Below are 16,206 nucleotides of genomic sequence, written 5' to 3'. Positions count from 1 at the left end.
AAATGGATAGTACACCAAAATGTATTTTTTTCTTTTTCCTATCGATTACGATTACTCACCCCATGGGGACTTGAATTCATGGATATTTCTTTGTTGTTATCGCGTTCCTAAGCCAAGCGTTCCTATTTCTGAACTATCCATTTAATTATTATTAATCTTTATGAACCTTAACACTGTGGACATTGTTTACATACGTGCCAGTGAGTTAAAGAACCATAGCGTCACTGTCGGGCAGAAACCTTGTATCTCCAAGTTTCAAATTTGTACGTTCTCTCGTGAAGTAAAGCTCTGCTTCACCAGCCAAGGCTGTTTTCACTAGTTTAGGTTTTGGACATACAAGGTTTCCACCCGACAACGACGATAGCTTACATTCACACTTACAAAACATCTTTTAACTCTTTGTTTTTAAGCAGTATTTTTTATTTTATTTTGTGATAGTCTCTGAGTGAACATGTGCACAATTAACTTTAGGTAAAGCCAAGGAAACGTTTTAAACACTGCCTTATTTCCTGGTATGTTTGTTCAAGGCAAATCATTTCTAAAAACTGTCTGTGGCCATGTTTTGGATGGGGTTTATTTTAAACCATCCGGCATTTATTACACAAAGTTCTCAATGGTTTTACGATGTTATTCGTTTTTTTATGTTTTACCTTTTATTCTCGAGATGGGATTTCTTTTTTGAATCGCCATCACGGCCAACACCCATTTAACAGAGTAATGCATGAATGGATTTATGTATTCATTGTAAAGAACACCTTGATTGCTATTCAGAGTGCAATATTGTCCTGTAATGGTGCTGTCTGTCTGCGTCGTGTCTAGTTGTGTAGAAGCATTGATCTGCATTTTGCACAGATCCAAACTATTCATCCTCGTTTGAATCTTACCCAGTATCCCTGTCTGGTGGATCTATACCCCTCCTTGTAAATGTTGTAGGATTTGGAAAGAAGGAAAGAATACGCAGAAAACTGTAACTAGCTATACATATATATATTTATATTGTATACATAAATCTACACAACTGTAATAAAGTGGTTCCCAAAAGAGAGATTACAGTAGATGTTTTTCCCGTCCAGTGAAAATGGCAGCTCTATAGACGGGTTTCTGGTACACGTAACACTGATAAGAGATAGATGCGTGCGCAGACGTCGGTACCAAAATTAGCCAATGAAACGAGGCGCTCTTGAATGAAACCAGCGCTCCCCAAAACAACAGGTTTGGGGATTGGACGGAATTGATTACATGATACAGTCAGCTGTGCATTTAGTCTCAACGTTTGTAAACAAGAAACCCGTCTATAAAGTAGATCAAAATGTAATCTGAAATGTATATAGGGCTATAGTGGTTTTGTGATAATCTAAATCTGCAAAGTAACTAGTAACTAAAGCTGTCAAATAATTGTAGTGGAGAAAAAGTACAATATTTGTAAAAGTAATAGTATTGAAAATACTCCAGTAAAGTACTTAAGTACAGTACTTTATTTTATATGTTTATTTTATTGTTTATTTCGACAGGACAGTACCAGTTCATGAACACAGAGACATTTACATATTGCGCAAGGAATTAGCCAAGCCGGAAGGCTAATTTTCAAGGCTAAGGCTAATTTTGATCTGTTGTCCTCAGGACATAAAACAAGAAACAAAAGAACAGAAAACAGACAAAACGGACAACAAGAACAAGGTGCCTAGTGCGACAAAGTGCATAGTGCCAGAAATAAGAAAGTAAAAAAAAAATCACACTGGAAAGACTAACCTGACAGTCTAATTCATGCAGGCATCAACTCTTTACTTATAGGTGGTTACATGTTTGTGAATGTTTTAACCACTGCTTCTAGTGACCTTTGAAAGCACTAAAAATGGGGATCTCTCTAATTATGGCAGGGAGATGGTTCCAGTATTTGCATCCATTGATATGGTACCACGTCCCATGGGCCATGTCCCTCTTCTTATGGATGAATCGCCCTTCGGGCAACCACACTAATGATCGTTAGTCGTAGCCCTTGTGTCGATACAACGGTGTCTCTTCAGGTGACCCAAATGACTGGAAGCCTTTTCACACTGTTTACATTATGTATGGATACCCTGGTGTTTCTTTAGATGACCAAGCCGATCAAAGCTCTTGTCACAAAGTTTACAGTGATGAGGTCTTTCTCCGGTGTGGATATGCTGGTGTTTCTTCAGGTTAGATGAATCAATGAAGCTCTTGTCACAAAGTTTACAGTGGTAAGGTTTTTCTCCGGTGTGGGTACGCTGGTGTACCTTCAGGTTACCTAAATGACTGAAACTCTTGGCACAAAGTTTACAGGCGTAAGGTTTTTCTCCGGTGTGCATGCGCTGGTGCATCGTAAGGTCAGTTGACTGACTGAAACTCTTTCCACACTGTTTACACTGTGTGCACCTGACTGTACAGTGACAATTGATTCCTTGTGCATTTCTAGCCATTGTTAGACCAGACACACACATCTTTATATATTAACTTTAATAACAATGGATATAAGGTTGTTTGTTTCAAGTTCCTGGTCCTAAATTGTCCATTGTGTTCTGGCCCACCATCTAATGACTTAGCCTTGGCTTAGAAGAACATTGACCAGGAGCCAAACTTGCCAACCCCTGCCATAGATTCATAGACCAAATTAAGCCTTTCTACAGTCTATCCAAGAGTTTCACTTGCTGGGTCTATGTTTAAGTATAGGCCAATACCTCCTCTCACTGAACAACTGAAAAGTTGAAGTCAAAGGAAACATCAACAAAAAGCAATAGAGTGACGATAAATGCCTCCAAATGATAAATGCCTCCAAATGATAAATGCCTCCAAATGATTTCGCAGTCTTCTCTGTCCAATGTACACTGGCCAGCAGTCAATGGGCTTTGTCGCCATCTGGTGGTCACACAGGGTAGCTGCAGGTGTAGCAGAGTGCCTCCAGACCAAAAAGGCCTTCTAGCTGTTATCTCCCTACAGCCAATAGGAGATTACCTCTTGTTTTGTCGTCCTCTAAGGACAAAGAGAAGTAAATGCAACCAACACCAGACATTCGAAACTGTCTTCCAAGTGGGAACTGGGAAGCCAAGATTCTAAACCTCTCATGCAATCAATCGATCATCAGAGGGAATCCCTATAACAATATATTATTGTCCACACACTGTTGTGGTATAATTTATCACTGAATATTTGCCTATACAGTGAAAAGTGTTCTCTGCATTAACTCGTCCTAAGTTAATTAAGTATCAGGAGCAGTGGGTGCTAACGTGGGCAGGGGTCATCAATGTGTCCGTGGCAAATTCTAGATTTTCTGTTTTACACACCATTATCATTTTCTTATTTTCATCACCAATTACTGAATGTCAGTCTCCAGGATTTCTTCAGAATGACACTGATTTACTATATCAGTGGTTCTCAACCTTTTCAGGCTGCGACCCTCAAAATAATCATATTTCAGGTGGGGACCCCCCACCCTGACAAGCACTTGGAATTGTAGGAGTCGGCATTACATTTATTTTTACTCAAACTGTTCCATTGTGAAAATAGCCGATCTACATGCTCACAACGCCTCGCGTTGCCGTTGCGAGGCGTTGTGTGCATGTAGACCGGCTATATTCACAATTTCGGCCACTAATATTTGACATTTTTGCCAATGTTTGACCAGAGGTACTAAAAAGGTCTTAAAAGTCCTTAAATTGTCACTTTAGACGTGTGCAGATACCCTCTACAGACCTAAACCTTATGTTGGTTTGTTTACTGTTGAGTGAGAAAACAATGTTTCACATTAAACTAATCATCTGGGAGCCCCCTGAGAACCACTGTACTATATTATGACACTATGGCACATTAGGAGTCCTACTAGTACTAGTGGTTCTCAAATGTTTTATTTGCAAGGACGGACTTCCATAACACTGAGTGTTACAGCCCTGTTATGGTCATTCAGTGCTATCTCTTTGTGTTTCTGGTAATACTACTTACTTACTTATCCTCTTCGTCCCGGTTGGGACATAAGGCCGCAATCATACACTGCCACCGAACCCTGTCTCGTGCTTTGGCCTGTGCTTCGTCCCAGGAAAGACCCATCTCTTCTCCTTCAGCTCTGTCATCACTGTCCTTCGCCAGGTTCTGCCTCTCTTTCTTTTCCCAATTGGGGTCCATCTCAAGGCAACTTTGGGTAACCTTTCATTGGACATCCTTAACACATGACCAAGCCATTTTAACCTGCATTTCCTAATCTCAAGGGACATATGCAAGCTGCCTGTCTTCTTGTAAAGTTCCTCATTTGAGATCTTGTTTGGCCAAAAGATGTTGCAGATTTTATGGTAATATCTGGTAATACTGATGTCTTCTAATTTTCATGTCTGTGGCAAAACATTTATTTTCACAAAATGTCCACAAGCCAGCATGGCGATGACCCCTTTAGGGGGGCAGCAGCTCCTCAGGGAGCAGTTAAGGGTTAATAGTCTTGCTCAGGGGCACTTTGACATGTTGCTGAGGCCCGGGAATGGAACCTGGGACCTGTGTGCGTGCGTGCATGCACTCACTCTTGTCAGTAGGCCCTTTGCTTCTTGGTCATGTTCTGCCAATCTGCCATGCCTCTAGCAGTGGTGTAATAAAGTAACTAAGTACATTTACTCAAGTACTGTACTTAAGTACCATTTTTAGGTAAATTTTACTTTACTGGAGTATTTCCAATTTCCAATACTTTTACTTCTAGATGTAAAATGTGTTGTGTGCTTGTCGATCTTCTTAGAATGTTTTTTATACATTTTGAAATATAATACATAATGAGTCAACTATACCTTTGGTAGGCCTACTTTAAGTGCACTTTGATGGCAAAACCTTTGTACTTTTACTCAAGTACGTTTTTAATACCGGACTTTTACATGGGCCTATTACATATTTTTCATTCATTTCATTGTGGTATTAGCTTTTACTTAAGTAAAATGTTTTTGTTCTTCCAGAACTGAGCATCTACATGGGGTGGGGAAAAAAACTCCACAAAACCGGTCCATAGCAAAAGAATATTTATTCTTTTTTGTATATCATCTGTTCCTGGAAAGTGCATGTTATATTTTCTTTTTACAGTATAAGCAAAAGTCATATTTTAAGACATGAACACAGCTATTCACAATCATCATCATCATATTGACGGTGGGTGTGTTGCATAGGAGGAGGGTATGTATAATGTATGTAATGCATGTTTGTATAAAAATCATTTCATATTCAGATGAAATTCAGAGGTCATGACGTGAGCAGAGTGTTGTTCCATCAGAGCAGGTCTAGGGGGCGCTGTTTATGCCTTCACCATCGCAGAGAACTCTGCAAAACAAACAAAACAACACATCAATTATCAGTCATAACAGCTTTAGTCACGTTAAAGCAGTGATTATGAAACATGTTCATGTCATGGACCCCCCAATATGTATATAGGCTGTATATAGGCCGTGGACCACTATTTAAACAGATTTGTTTCCAACCAAAGGGAGAGTGTTTTTTACAGGTCTTTCAGTCCAATTGTATTAAAAAAGCAACTGGGTTAAGCACCGTTGATCGGAACAGTTTAACATTCACCAGGTTAGCATTCACCAGCGTCGAGCATTCACCAGCGTTAGTTTTACTAGTGTTAAGGTTAGGTTTAGGTGTATATCCGTCCCCCCGACTTTCGTCACCTCCGCGCAGCCAATCACAAGCTTCCGCTGCCTTAATCCAGTTGCTTTTTTGCTACACTCGGACTGAAAGATCTGCAAAAAAAACACTCTCCCGTCTACCAAGGGCCTATGGGGGTCCCTGGACCCCACCACTGCATTATAGAACTGTGGTTTTAGGGTTCAGGGGCCCCCCAGAGATCCTTGGAGGAGTCTGCAGGGGGTCCCCAATGCAGACATATTATGAGAAGTGGTTTAATTTCAATTAACTTTAAATTACTACAACACAACATAAGTTACAATTCACGTTTTCATGCAGTATCACCCCCATGAATCTATTTCTCATGCAGAAATATGGTGTTTGTGTAGCAGAGTGACTCTCTGCCTCAGCCTGATGGCCTCAAAGGTCTAGTAGGCCTATCTCCCTCGGTCCATACTCCATACAGAATTACAGATACCCCGTTGGTCTAGCGGTTAAGATGTTGAACTACTACGCAAGTCTGAATCTTTGGCGTTATTTGGACTGTTTCATTTAATGTCAATTAAAAGAGTTGGCTGAATAGCAGCTGTAAAAGTATCTTGTTACAGGTTCCAACTCCTCTCCTCCACATTCTAGTGCTCAGTTCTCCTCTTTCTTTTTAATATTGTTACAGGTTCCATTTGAAGAACCCATGTTGTTTTGTGCTAGTTGTCTTGTCTTCTGAAATTGATAGATTTATAATTATATGTTTCTGTTTGACTCAGCCAAGACATAGTTTCATATATCAGAGTCCATATAGGACGGAACAATTAGAGACAGTACATTTGGGCGTCCATAACATGATCAAGTTTGCCACCCCAGCTCCTAAGAACATGGGTGAGAGAAAGAACTGTAAGCCTACCATCAATGCCGATTTTGCCGTCGCCATCAGTGTCTCCGGCTTTGAGGAAGGTCAGGGTCTCAGCGTCGGTGAGTGCACGCGCACCTTTGCTGAAATTCTGCAGGAACAGCCTGGATAAACGAAAAACAACAAGAATGAATATAGTTTAAACATGTAAATGGTGCATTTGGTAAATGGTGCATTTATATAGCGCTTTTATCCAAAGCGCTTTACAGAGATTGAGCATTACATTCACCCATTCACGCACACATTCATACACCGGTGGCGGAGGAAACCATGCAAGGCACCAACCTGCTCACCGGGAGCAACTAGGGGTTCAGAGTCTTGCCCAAGGACCCTTCGACATTCACTCAGGGGGAGCCCGGATTCGGACTGGGAACCCTTCGGGAACCCTTCGTGCTCTAATAACGGTTTCTCTACCCCTGAGCTATGCCGCCCCCATAGGTATGCGAGCAGGGGTGTTGCACCCTGGGTACAAGGATTCACTGCGGGCCCCCCATGAATGTTCTTTATATGGGGAGGGGGTTTAACCCATTTAGACTGGGAATGCATTATTACGCATTATTTTGTGCTTTAACTATTGAAAAATAGCAGATATAAAAGCTCACAGCGCAGCACCGAGTGCCGCAATGTGAGCTTGTAGATCTGCTATTTTTGAAAAATTGTAAAGATTTGTGCAAGACTTTGAATATTTCAAATCTTTCTAAGATTTTTTGAAAAACCTATGTTTCTATGTCAGTGGTGCGCAAACCTTTTCATGTTAAGGACCCCCAAAATGATATGTTTTTGGCCAGTATCTCAAATATTTATTTCCAGGGACCCCCCAGAAGCAAAATTTTAGATACAAATGTTCGCTTAAAAAAATACATGTATTCAAAGATTTGCACACATCTTCACAACTTAAAAAAAAAATAGCAAGCTCAAGCTGGTATATCTGCTATTTTTCAATAGCTTAAGTATAACGAAATTCAGGCCCCTTCACCTTGGGGCCTAGTAAGTAACCCAGTCCCACTCCCCCCCCCCTTGTGACGCCCCTGTATGCAAGTGAAACCAAGCAGTTGAGTTATGCGCAATTCCCATGTTACGCACATTACGCAGGACATTATGCATGGGATACATTGAGCATTTTGAACTGCACTGTAGCTTGCCAACAAGAACTGGTCTTCAAGCTTAATTCCCATGTTATAACATCAACTCCAGAAGAAGAGTCGCATTATTTTTACGCACTTTACGCACGACATTGCGCATGGGATAGCAGGAATGCTGTGCATATTGTTTTAATCACGCTGTTGCTTCCCGACAAGGATTGATCCTCAAGCCGACAGCCGACAGCTTGAAGCAGCACCGAGTGTAACAGTAACAGACTTAGATAAATGGTGCGTTTTGTTTTATATCGTGCGTTTCGTCCACTTTAAAAAGCGTGCATCAGGACCTACTTGAGCTCATCCTCCTCAATAAAGCCGCTGGCGTCCTGGTCGATGATGGAGAAAGCTTTCTTCACATCAGCATCTGTCTTGCCCGCCAGACCCACGGCCAAGAAGAACTTCTTGTGGCAGAACGAATCGGGGGCTGGAATAACGCACATGACGCACGGGTTACACAGCAGATAGAGATGGATTATTATGTCCTAACAATGAAGTAACAATAGCCTACTGTACTGCGTGGTGCTTAAGCTAACAGTATGTGATTTATCGTTTGGTAAATGAGGGATGAACTCAGGTTACCTTTGCATCCGTCCAGGGCTGCAGTGATGGCGGCATCAGTAAGTACACCGGCGAAGGCCATTTCGATCTGGGAAAATGATAAGTTATAATTAATTAGCCTATATAACACTTCCAAAACAATTGCCTTCAAACATTCATGAATCATTCTCGACTCGGGGCTTTTAAAATGTCGCCACGATTAAGTTTCCAACGAAGAAGAAGCCCACAAACAAATAAACGCGAATTAATCCACTTTACAGAGCTATGCGAAAACCGTGCAGCCGCCCTTATATTTGATATCGCATATCCTTGGTGTCCCATTGGAGAGGCTGAGACGGGGCACGCGTTCCCCAATCCCTGCAACTTGCAAGCGGCAGCTGCCAGCCTCCCTGTCCTGTGATCCATTTCCTCCTCCTCGTAAATCTCTGACTGTCTGAGAGTCTTCCCCATAAAACAGAAACCGAACCCCGGATCTTTCTGAAGTCCTCTTTCAGAAGCCATATCAGAAAACGCTACATTTTTTGCGAGGTGTCGAAGCCTGAATGATGCTTGCTGCTTGTGGTCCCTCGACCCCTAATCCCAGGACCCGCCCGGCCGGTGCATGGCTCTGGCTGGCTTTAATGCATCCTTCCTTCAGAACTCACCTCTTGTTGTTTTCCTTTGTACAGAGATGGATGACACAGGAGAGACTTCTTGGAGTCGACTGCAGTGCTCTTCCACCGTGATCCCGGTGACCTTTTATACTTTTTCGGTCCATCGAAATTCGAGGCACAAGCTATAGCTGACACCACAACACAACCAGTGCTGAGAGACAAGAAAGAGAGCGTGTGGGTGGCGAAAATTTGTCCAGTAGCCAGACCCAGAGACAGGTCTATTTTGGGGTTCCCCCCCTAAATGAAGTCACTTTAAAAGGTTGCTGTTTGGAAAAGTCTTCGATGCTGAGCTGCTGATGACTATGAATTGGACTGAGAGAGCTTGACACTTCAATTAGTAGGCCTGCCCTTGGATGAAGATAGAGAAAGGCATGCAGCATTTAATTCTGAACAAACACTTTTTAGTATATAGTTTATTTTCTTATTAATAAAGCTTTCTTTGTTTTATTCCTTTATAGCCTACTACTGTAATCATTTTACAGTTGAACCATATTTTATCTTTCCTTTCCTGCAGTCGAATTGTGTATTGAGAAAATTGAACACTTTAATGCCATTGAATGTCTGGGAATTCATTTTCAATAAAAAAAGATATCTGACAATATGTCAAATAGAATCACACCGTAATGCTGACATCCTCCTGAAGGTGGCGGCACTGTCCTTTTGGAAGAGAACATGTTTTTTGGTATTATTTTGAATACTAATTGATTGTAGCCTGTTTATGGAGTCATTTGATAGCCGACATGGTTTATTATGGATTGCATTACAGACTAGTGAGTCATACATGTAGTTTGTGTTTTACACCCTTTGATCATCAAATACTTGTGTTTTGTGATTAGCATGTTTCACCGGCTTTTAAATTCCATCCCAGTCTATTAGACCTGCTATATCATACAAGGGCTGGACAATATATTGATATTATATCAACATCGTGATATGGGACAATTTGGGGATTTTGAATATCGTAATAACATGATGATATGCGCCCGTAAGTGTGTCCTGCTTTTAATCACCAAATATAATGATGAATGAAAATAGAATCAAACTCTCAGCTATACTTTCTCCATGTTTTGATATCATCATCACAATATGATCATCGACAATATCAACATCCAGATATTTGATGATAAAATATCCAGATATTTGATTTGGTCCATGCACATTATGGCCCCCGCCGGCCCTTCTACGGTGTATATATAAACCCCCCCAACTAAACGAGTGGTGTTGTAAGCGACACCCCGCGCGGCCACATCCTGGGTGCACCCACCCAGCACCTTGTACAGTAGTGGAGCTTGAAGAGTCCTGCTGATGCAACCAGGCTATTCATAGAACCTCTGAGAGGCTTCTCCTCTCCTGCAGTTGCTGCTGCCCCAAGCACTTTTGTGACCCGCCACCCGCAGCAGCACGCTATAGTCTGCAGCCCGTCCAGACTATTAAAAAAACAAGATCCTCATGGGGCCATGCATGCAGTAGGAGGACCCCCTACATGTGAAAAGAACTATAGGTCCAGATATATGTGTATAAGCAAAGCCCCAGGGCATCCCCCCCCGTCCCATAGCCCTATGTGTGCCAGGTCTCTGGGCCTAGAAGTCCAGCAAATCGTCGTTGTCGGGTGAAAACCTTGTATGTCCAAATCCGTTAGTTTTGCGTTTATCCTTTTAAAAATGATTTAAACTAGTGAAAACAGCCGATCTACAAGCACAATCGCGAGGCGTTGTGTGCTTGTAGATCTGCTGTTTTCACTACTTGTGTGTGACGGCCTTGTATAATGAAGCAACTAGGGCTTTACTTTGCGAAAGAAAGTACAAATTTGAAACTTGGAGATGAAAGTTTTCCACCCGACAACGACGAAATGCTTCCCCATGGCCTCCCCCATGCATCTATAGCCTATATTATCTGAAGGAGTGCCGGGGGGCAGTCGACCTGTTTCCCAGCAGACTTTTGATGGGTAAACACAGCTGAGCGTGATGGCATTGAAGGGGGTGTAAGTGTTGAAGTATTGGTGTTAAACAGCGCCATATTCTGATAGTATAAGCATTGCTGGCGTCTGCATTTAGTAGTTTCTAGTTTCAGACTCCCATCAGAAAACCGCAGGTCGATCTGCTGGCCACTCTTGTTTCTTTTAGATCACAACTAAAGACCTTTCTTTTTGCCGCTGCCTAATATGATTGAGTTATTTGTCTTTTCTCTTCTGCACCGTAGTTGTATTTGTTACTTTCACTTCTCTTGTTGCATGCGTCCTATAATGGTGTCATTATATAAACGGCTGCAGTGTAGAAAGTGATGTGAAAGTGACGTGTAACCCATTGAAGGTCTACACGTCACCAAAGGAGAACTAAACACCCGGGAGGTTAAGAAGTTACACCAAAAGAGTATTTATTCCTGGTTATTCACTCTTCCTCAAAAGTGCATGATATGAGGTGTACAGTTTTTTGTTTTTTTTGCACAAGCCATAATTTCCGAACAAATACAACACAGCTGGATAAACGGTAATAAATACACTTATGTGTTAAAATGTTGAAAAATGGACTGCAGGCAATAAGATATAAAAAAATATTCTTTCAGCTGGTGAGTAGTGAGTTGTGTCTTGGGTTTTTTTACGGGTTTCCATCATGAAAAGAAGTGGACGAAGTGGAAGTCTTGGTCAGTGGACATTTATGACTTAACAAGAGCAGCGAACTCTGTGGAAACGGGATAGAAGAAGAAAAAAGAAGAACCGCCATTAGTCTCCTGGAAACGCATACATTATGGTACATTCAAATCCTTACGTCAAACTGTTTTGTAAGATTTAAGAATTCTTATGTCAAACGTATTACTTATTTAAGTAGTATTATTCAAATTCTCATGTCAAACCTATTTGTAAGTTGACCAGCAAGTTACAAGAAAAGTAAAGTATATAGGCTAATGTCTGTACAAACAGCTCACTTCTTCCACCCACAGCTGCAAGCTGTTTGTGTGGACTTTATTTTTCGGCCTAAGAATTTGAACAGCTTCAGATATTCAACAATGACTATAATATGGTGAAGGCATTTCAAATCCAGTGCTTATTTAAGAAATTAGACCCTGCTGTTGAGTAGAAATCTGCTGATTGGCAATGTCAATGTTAGTTATTTCACTGGATTAGACACTAGATAAGACTCCATCTTTATTATAGTTATTACTTAGTTATAGTGCAACGGACATATAAAACTTAAGGATCGTAGCTTTAAGCATGTGTTTTCATACAGTTCCACCTGCTAATAGTGTCAAGGGAAGTATAGATGATCCTATACTGCCCTTACAACGCCTATTGTAAGTTTTAGCTCAAAACTGAGTGATTTATTTGGGTCAAAGGTCAAATTAGCTGTCACGGTTTAGAGAGATAAACATTTGATTATCAGTTTGATTCCTGGTTATGGACTCTTCCCTTGGAACTCCCAAGACACATCGTACAGTTTTGATCCAAAGTTTTAAGGATTGTATATTAGCTTCAGATTATCTGTTTTCTTGCGGTTCCCTCCCAAGACACATCGTAAAGTTTTGATCCAAAGTTTTAAGGATTGTATATTAGCTTCAGAGCATATGTTTTCTTACGGTTCCCTCCCAAGACACATCGTAAAGTTTTGATCCAAAGTTTTAAGGATCGTATATTAGCTTCAGAGCATCTGTTTTCTTGCGGTTCCCTCCCAAGACACATCGTAAAGTTTTGATCCAAAGTTTTAAGGATCGTATATTAGCTTCAGAGCATCTGTTTTCTTGCGGTTCTTGTCTGATGGACATTCATTCAATGTAGTAGTGGATGAAAGAAAGAAAGAAAGCTCACCATCCATTCCAATCATGCCGTCACCATCAACGTCACCAGCGGCCAGGAAAGCCTTGGTCTCTCCTGCAGTGAGTGCCCTGGCACCCTTTGAGAAGTTCTGCAGGAACAGCCTGGAAGAGGAACGGAGACACACAGAGCGTTGAGATCCAGTGTGCTACTGATGATCGACACAGTGAAATTGTAAAGTTCCGAGAAAATGGCAGATCTATCAAGTATAGAGCCCTGAGCGACCCAGACAAGTATTAACCCATATAGGCCTAGAATTATTGAATGCTTTAACCAGTGAAAAATAGCAGATATACAAGCTCACAGCGCGGCACCGAGTGCCGCGCTGCGAGCTTGTAGATCTGCTATTTTTGAAAAGTCGTAAAAATGTGCGCAAATCTTTGAATATGTATTTATTAAGCGAACATTTGTAACTCAAATTTTGCTTCCGGGGAGGGGTCCCTGGAACTAAATATTTTGAGATGGGGGGGTCTAGCTGTGGCCAAATACATATCATCTTGGGGGTCCTTCACATGAAAACGTTTGAGCACCACTGACATAGAAACATAAGTTTCTTGCACACATTTTCACGATTTTTCAAAAATAGCAGATCTACAAGCTCGCAGCGCGGCACTCGGTGCCGCGCTGTGAGCTTGTATATCTGCTATTTTTCAATATAGTTAACATTCATGGGGGCCCGCAGTGAATCCTTGTACCCAGGGCCCAGAATTTGGTGTGACGCCCCTGGGATCCAGTGTGCTACTGATGATCGACACAGTGAAATTGTAAAGTTCAGAGAAAACGGCAGATCTCTCAAGTATAGAGCCCTGAGCGACCCAGACAAGTATTAAAGTAAATAGGCTTGAAGTTAACTAACTCCAAAGAGTGAAAACATGAAACATCTGTTTGCTATGTTAATTTCTATAATCTGACCAAACTTCTCTTAATTGTGAAGTATTTGAATTATGCAGCCTTGAATATTATAATGTCACACTTTGCCCCTGATTGGCTACGGTTTACACGGCCTGTGGCCCATGATTGGCTAAGGGCGTAAACACAGACAGACAGGATTTCAGGAATTTATAGATACAATTATGATTATTATCATTTTTATGATTATGATCATTATCATTATATTATAGCCTATAGGGATTCATGTTTCCATAGTAACTGTCGTAAACTTGAGCTATGGTGCATATTTTGGTCAGCATTGTCATGCATGATCGCCAGTGATGTAATTGTGTGTCCATTTTTTAAAAAGCTTGTATTATTGTTGCTATAAGTGTCTGCTTACTGGAGCTCCTCTGCCTCAATGAAGCCGGAGGCATCCTGGTCAATGACGCAGAAGGCCTTCTTCACATCATCCAGGGACTTTCCGCTCAGTCCACAGGTGACGAAGAAGGTCTTGAAGTTGAAGCTGTCGGCGGCTGCAAAAAAAAGGACATTTTTTAATCAGTGAGTGAGTGAGTGAGTGAGTGAGTGATTTATACACTGACGAAACACACAGCGTCGACACGAGGTTGAAGAGGTGAATTTGAGAGAAGAGGCGAGAGAGCCATGTTCTCCTCAGGGAGAATTTACAATTCAGGGACATTTCTTTCCGCTGACACGTTTATTCAGAGCATGAATAAACATGAACTCTAGTCGATAAACAGCAAAGTAATAGTCACATATTTAGAGTGCAGAGAGAGCAATGTAGTGCCTAATACCAAGTAAACATCAAACCAATCATCTGTTTTGCTATCTATAAAGAACTAAATCCTCACTATTATGTAACTTTTGTAATAATTGAATAACATGTCATGTCCAATCTGTATCTCGACTTAATATAATTTTTATTTGATTAATAAGACATAATTTATACAATTTGGGGTGGTTGTATTTTGTATCCCTGCTCCTCTGTTGAGACATCTAGATCATGTCAAAGGTCCATGTCTCCCCTATATTCTAGTTTGTCAGGATCTGACACATATTTTGACCTGATGGTCTAGAATAGATTCAATGTATCCCCCGAGCAAGCAGGTCGGCTCTATTAGCTAAATGGTAAAAAAAAAAAAAAAAAAAAGTCAGCACTTGAGCAGGAAACCGGGGTTCACATCCGAGCGTATAGCAGAGGAAAGTTACACAGCGCTGCGTGCTTAAACATTTGTGCTCAGAGAAAAAACTAAAATAGAAACTGTTGCGCAAGCAGTTTTGTGCAACATGTTGTAATGCAATATTGGCATGCGGGGCCAGGTGTGTGAAAATGTACACCCCAGGGGGGGTGCTCAGAGTTTAAAGGTCACATTATCACATCACACATTCTAAGTCAATATAAATTTAAGTTTATAAGAGATTACAACTCAGATTATGCATGTTTTTAGTCAGCTGATAAACAGTGAGATGCTCTTATAGGCCCAGGGTTTCTTACCTAACAATATTCTGTCATATTCCCTATAGGAACTATAAGTACTATATTATGTACTGTGTATGAATATGATTTTGTTGTGCAAATCATTAAATCAAATCAAATAATTATGGCGTCTATACCTTATAGAAGTGGTTCCCAAGCTTTCCAGGTCGAGACGCAAAAGAGAGATTAGATGTTTGCATTGCACAGGACCCCAAACTATAGTGAAAACAGCAGATCTACAAGCTTGCAGATCGGCTATTTTCACTACTTCTTAAAACATTTGTATTCTAATTTAGGGAATTTCTTAGATTTTTTTGTTTTTAATTCATGAAAAAGATTGCTTTATTTTGGGAATGTTTTTTGAAAATATTCTGAATAATACTAATGAAAAAACTAAATGTAGGAAACAAAAAAAACTAAGGGACCCATAAAAATCTGTCTGCGACCCACAGGCGCCCCACTGTCATAGCTGTTAATTGTGAAGTATGTCTTTTTTAATAATCTGTAGTAGGCCTTCCTCTCTTACCCGCACAGGCATCCAGGGCAGCCTTGACCTTAGCGTCTTCGAGTCCAGCGAAAGACATTTTGTTATCTGAAAAATGTAGAGAAGAAAGAAGAGAGTCACGTTACATAATACTGTATGAGCATCAGACTGTTTTTATTCAGTGGCCTGGTTGGTTGTACATCACCAATCAGCTTTTATTTAACCACTTAAGCCCTATGTATTCTAGTTGAAATTCTTGTGAATAGTTTGAAAGATGTCCAAAAGAAGGCTTGAAGTGGTTATAAGAGCAAGCTCAGTAAATGCTGCATTCATGTGATGAGAGCATAGCATGATAAAATGTCTGCACTGCTGTACTATATCCTGAATAACTTACATGCATCCATACATTTGTCAACTAAACTTTGAAAAAAGAAAAGAGAACTACATCCTGAAATAGGTGAGTGTTTTTAAAGGGGGCTTTAGCCTAAAGCTATAGCCCTATGTGCAGGCCTATTAGCCTCCTTGTGTAGGCCTACTAGTAAGAGATAACAATAATACAAATCCTCAATCATCCTCATCAAAAGCAATAGTGTGTCTATATATCGCCCTGTCCAGTTATTATAATGCACTGACTGGCTAACATTCAAGCTGCATGGTCTGTTGGAGCGGGCAGCCATGATGGGCC

General features: G+C 40.9%; 2 protein-coding genes across 2 annotated transcripts; both read right to left on the bottom strand.

Moving 5' to 3' along the window:
• Window positions 1-5,272: 5,272 nt before the first annotated feature.
• LOC308282644 (parvalbumin alpha-like) lies at window positions 5,273-8,290 on the bottom strand (the record flags this gene model as incomplete). The annotated part of the gene is made up of 4 exons (XM_080723033.1): window positions 5,273-5,298; window positions 6,506-6,615; window positions 7,942-8,074; window positions 8,230-8,290. The coding sequence occupies 4 exons, from the start codon at window positions 8,288-8,290 to the stop codon at window positions 5,273-5,275; spliced, it is 330 nt and encodes a 109-aa protein (XP_080579159.1).
• Window positions 8,291-11,513: 3,223 nt separating this feature from the next.
• Window positions 11,514-15,621, bottom strand: LOC308282643 (parvalbumin beta-like; the record flags this gene model as incomplete). The annotated part of the gene is made up of 4 exons (XM_080723032.1): window positions 11,514-11,539; window positions 12,661-12,770; window positions 13,940-14,072; window positions 15,564-15,621. 4 exons carry the CDS (start codon window positions 15,619-15,621, stop codon window positions 11,514-11,516), a joined length of 327 nt encoding a protein of 108 aa, XP_080579158.1.
• Window positions 15,622-16,206: the final 585 nt, after the last annotated feature.

This window comes from Nannobrachium achirus, assembly GCF_963921795.1.
Source record: "Nannobrachium achirus genome assembly, chromosome: 4".
Lineage (NCBI taxonomy): Eukaryota > Metazoa > Chordata > Actinopteri > Myctophiformes > Myctophidae > Nannobrachium > Nannobrachium achirus.
The sequence above is the reverse complement of the archived record's forward strand: the minus strand, read 5'-3'. Positions and strand labels throughout refer to the sequence as shown.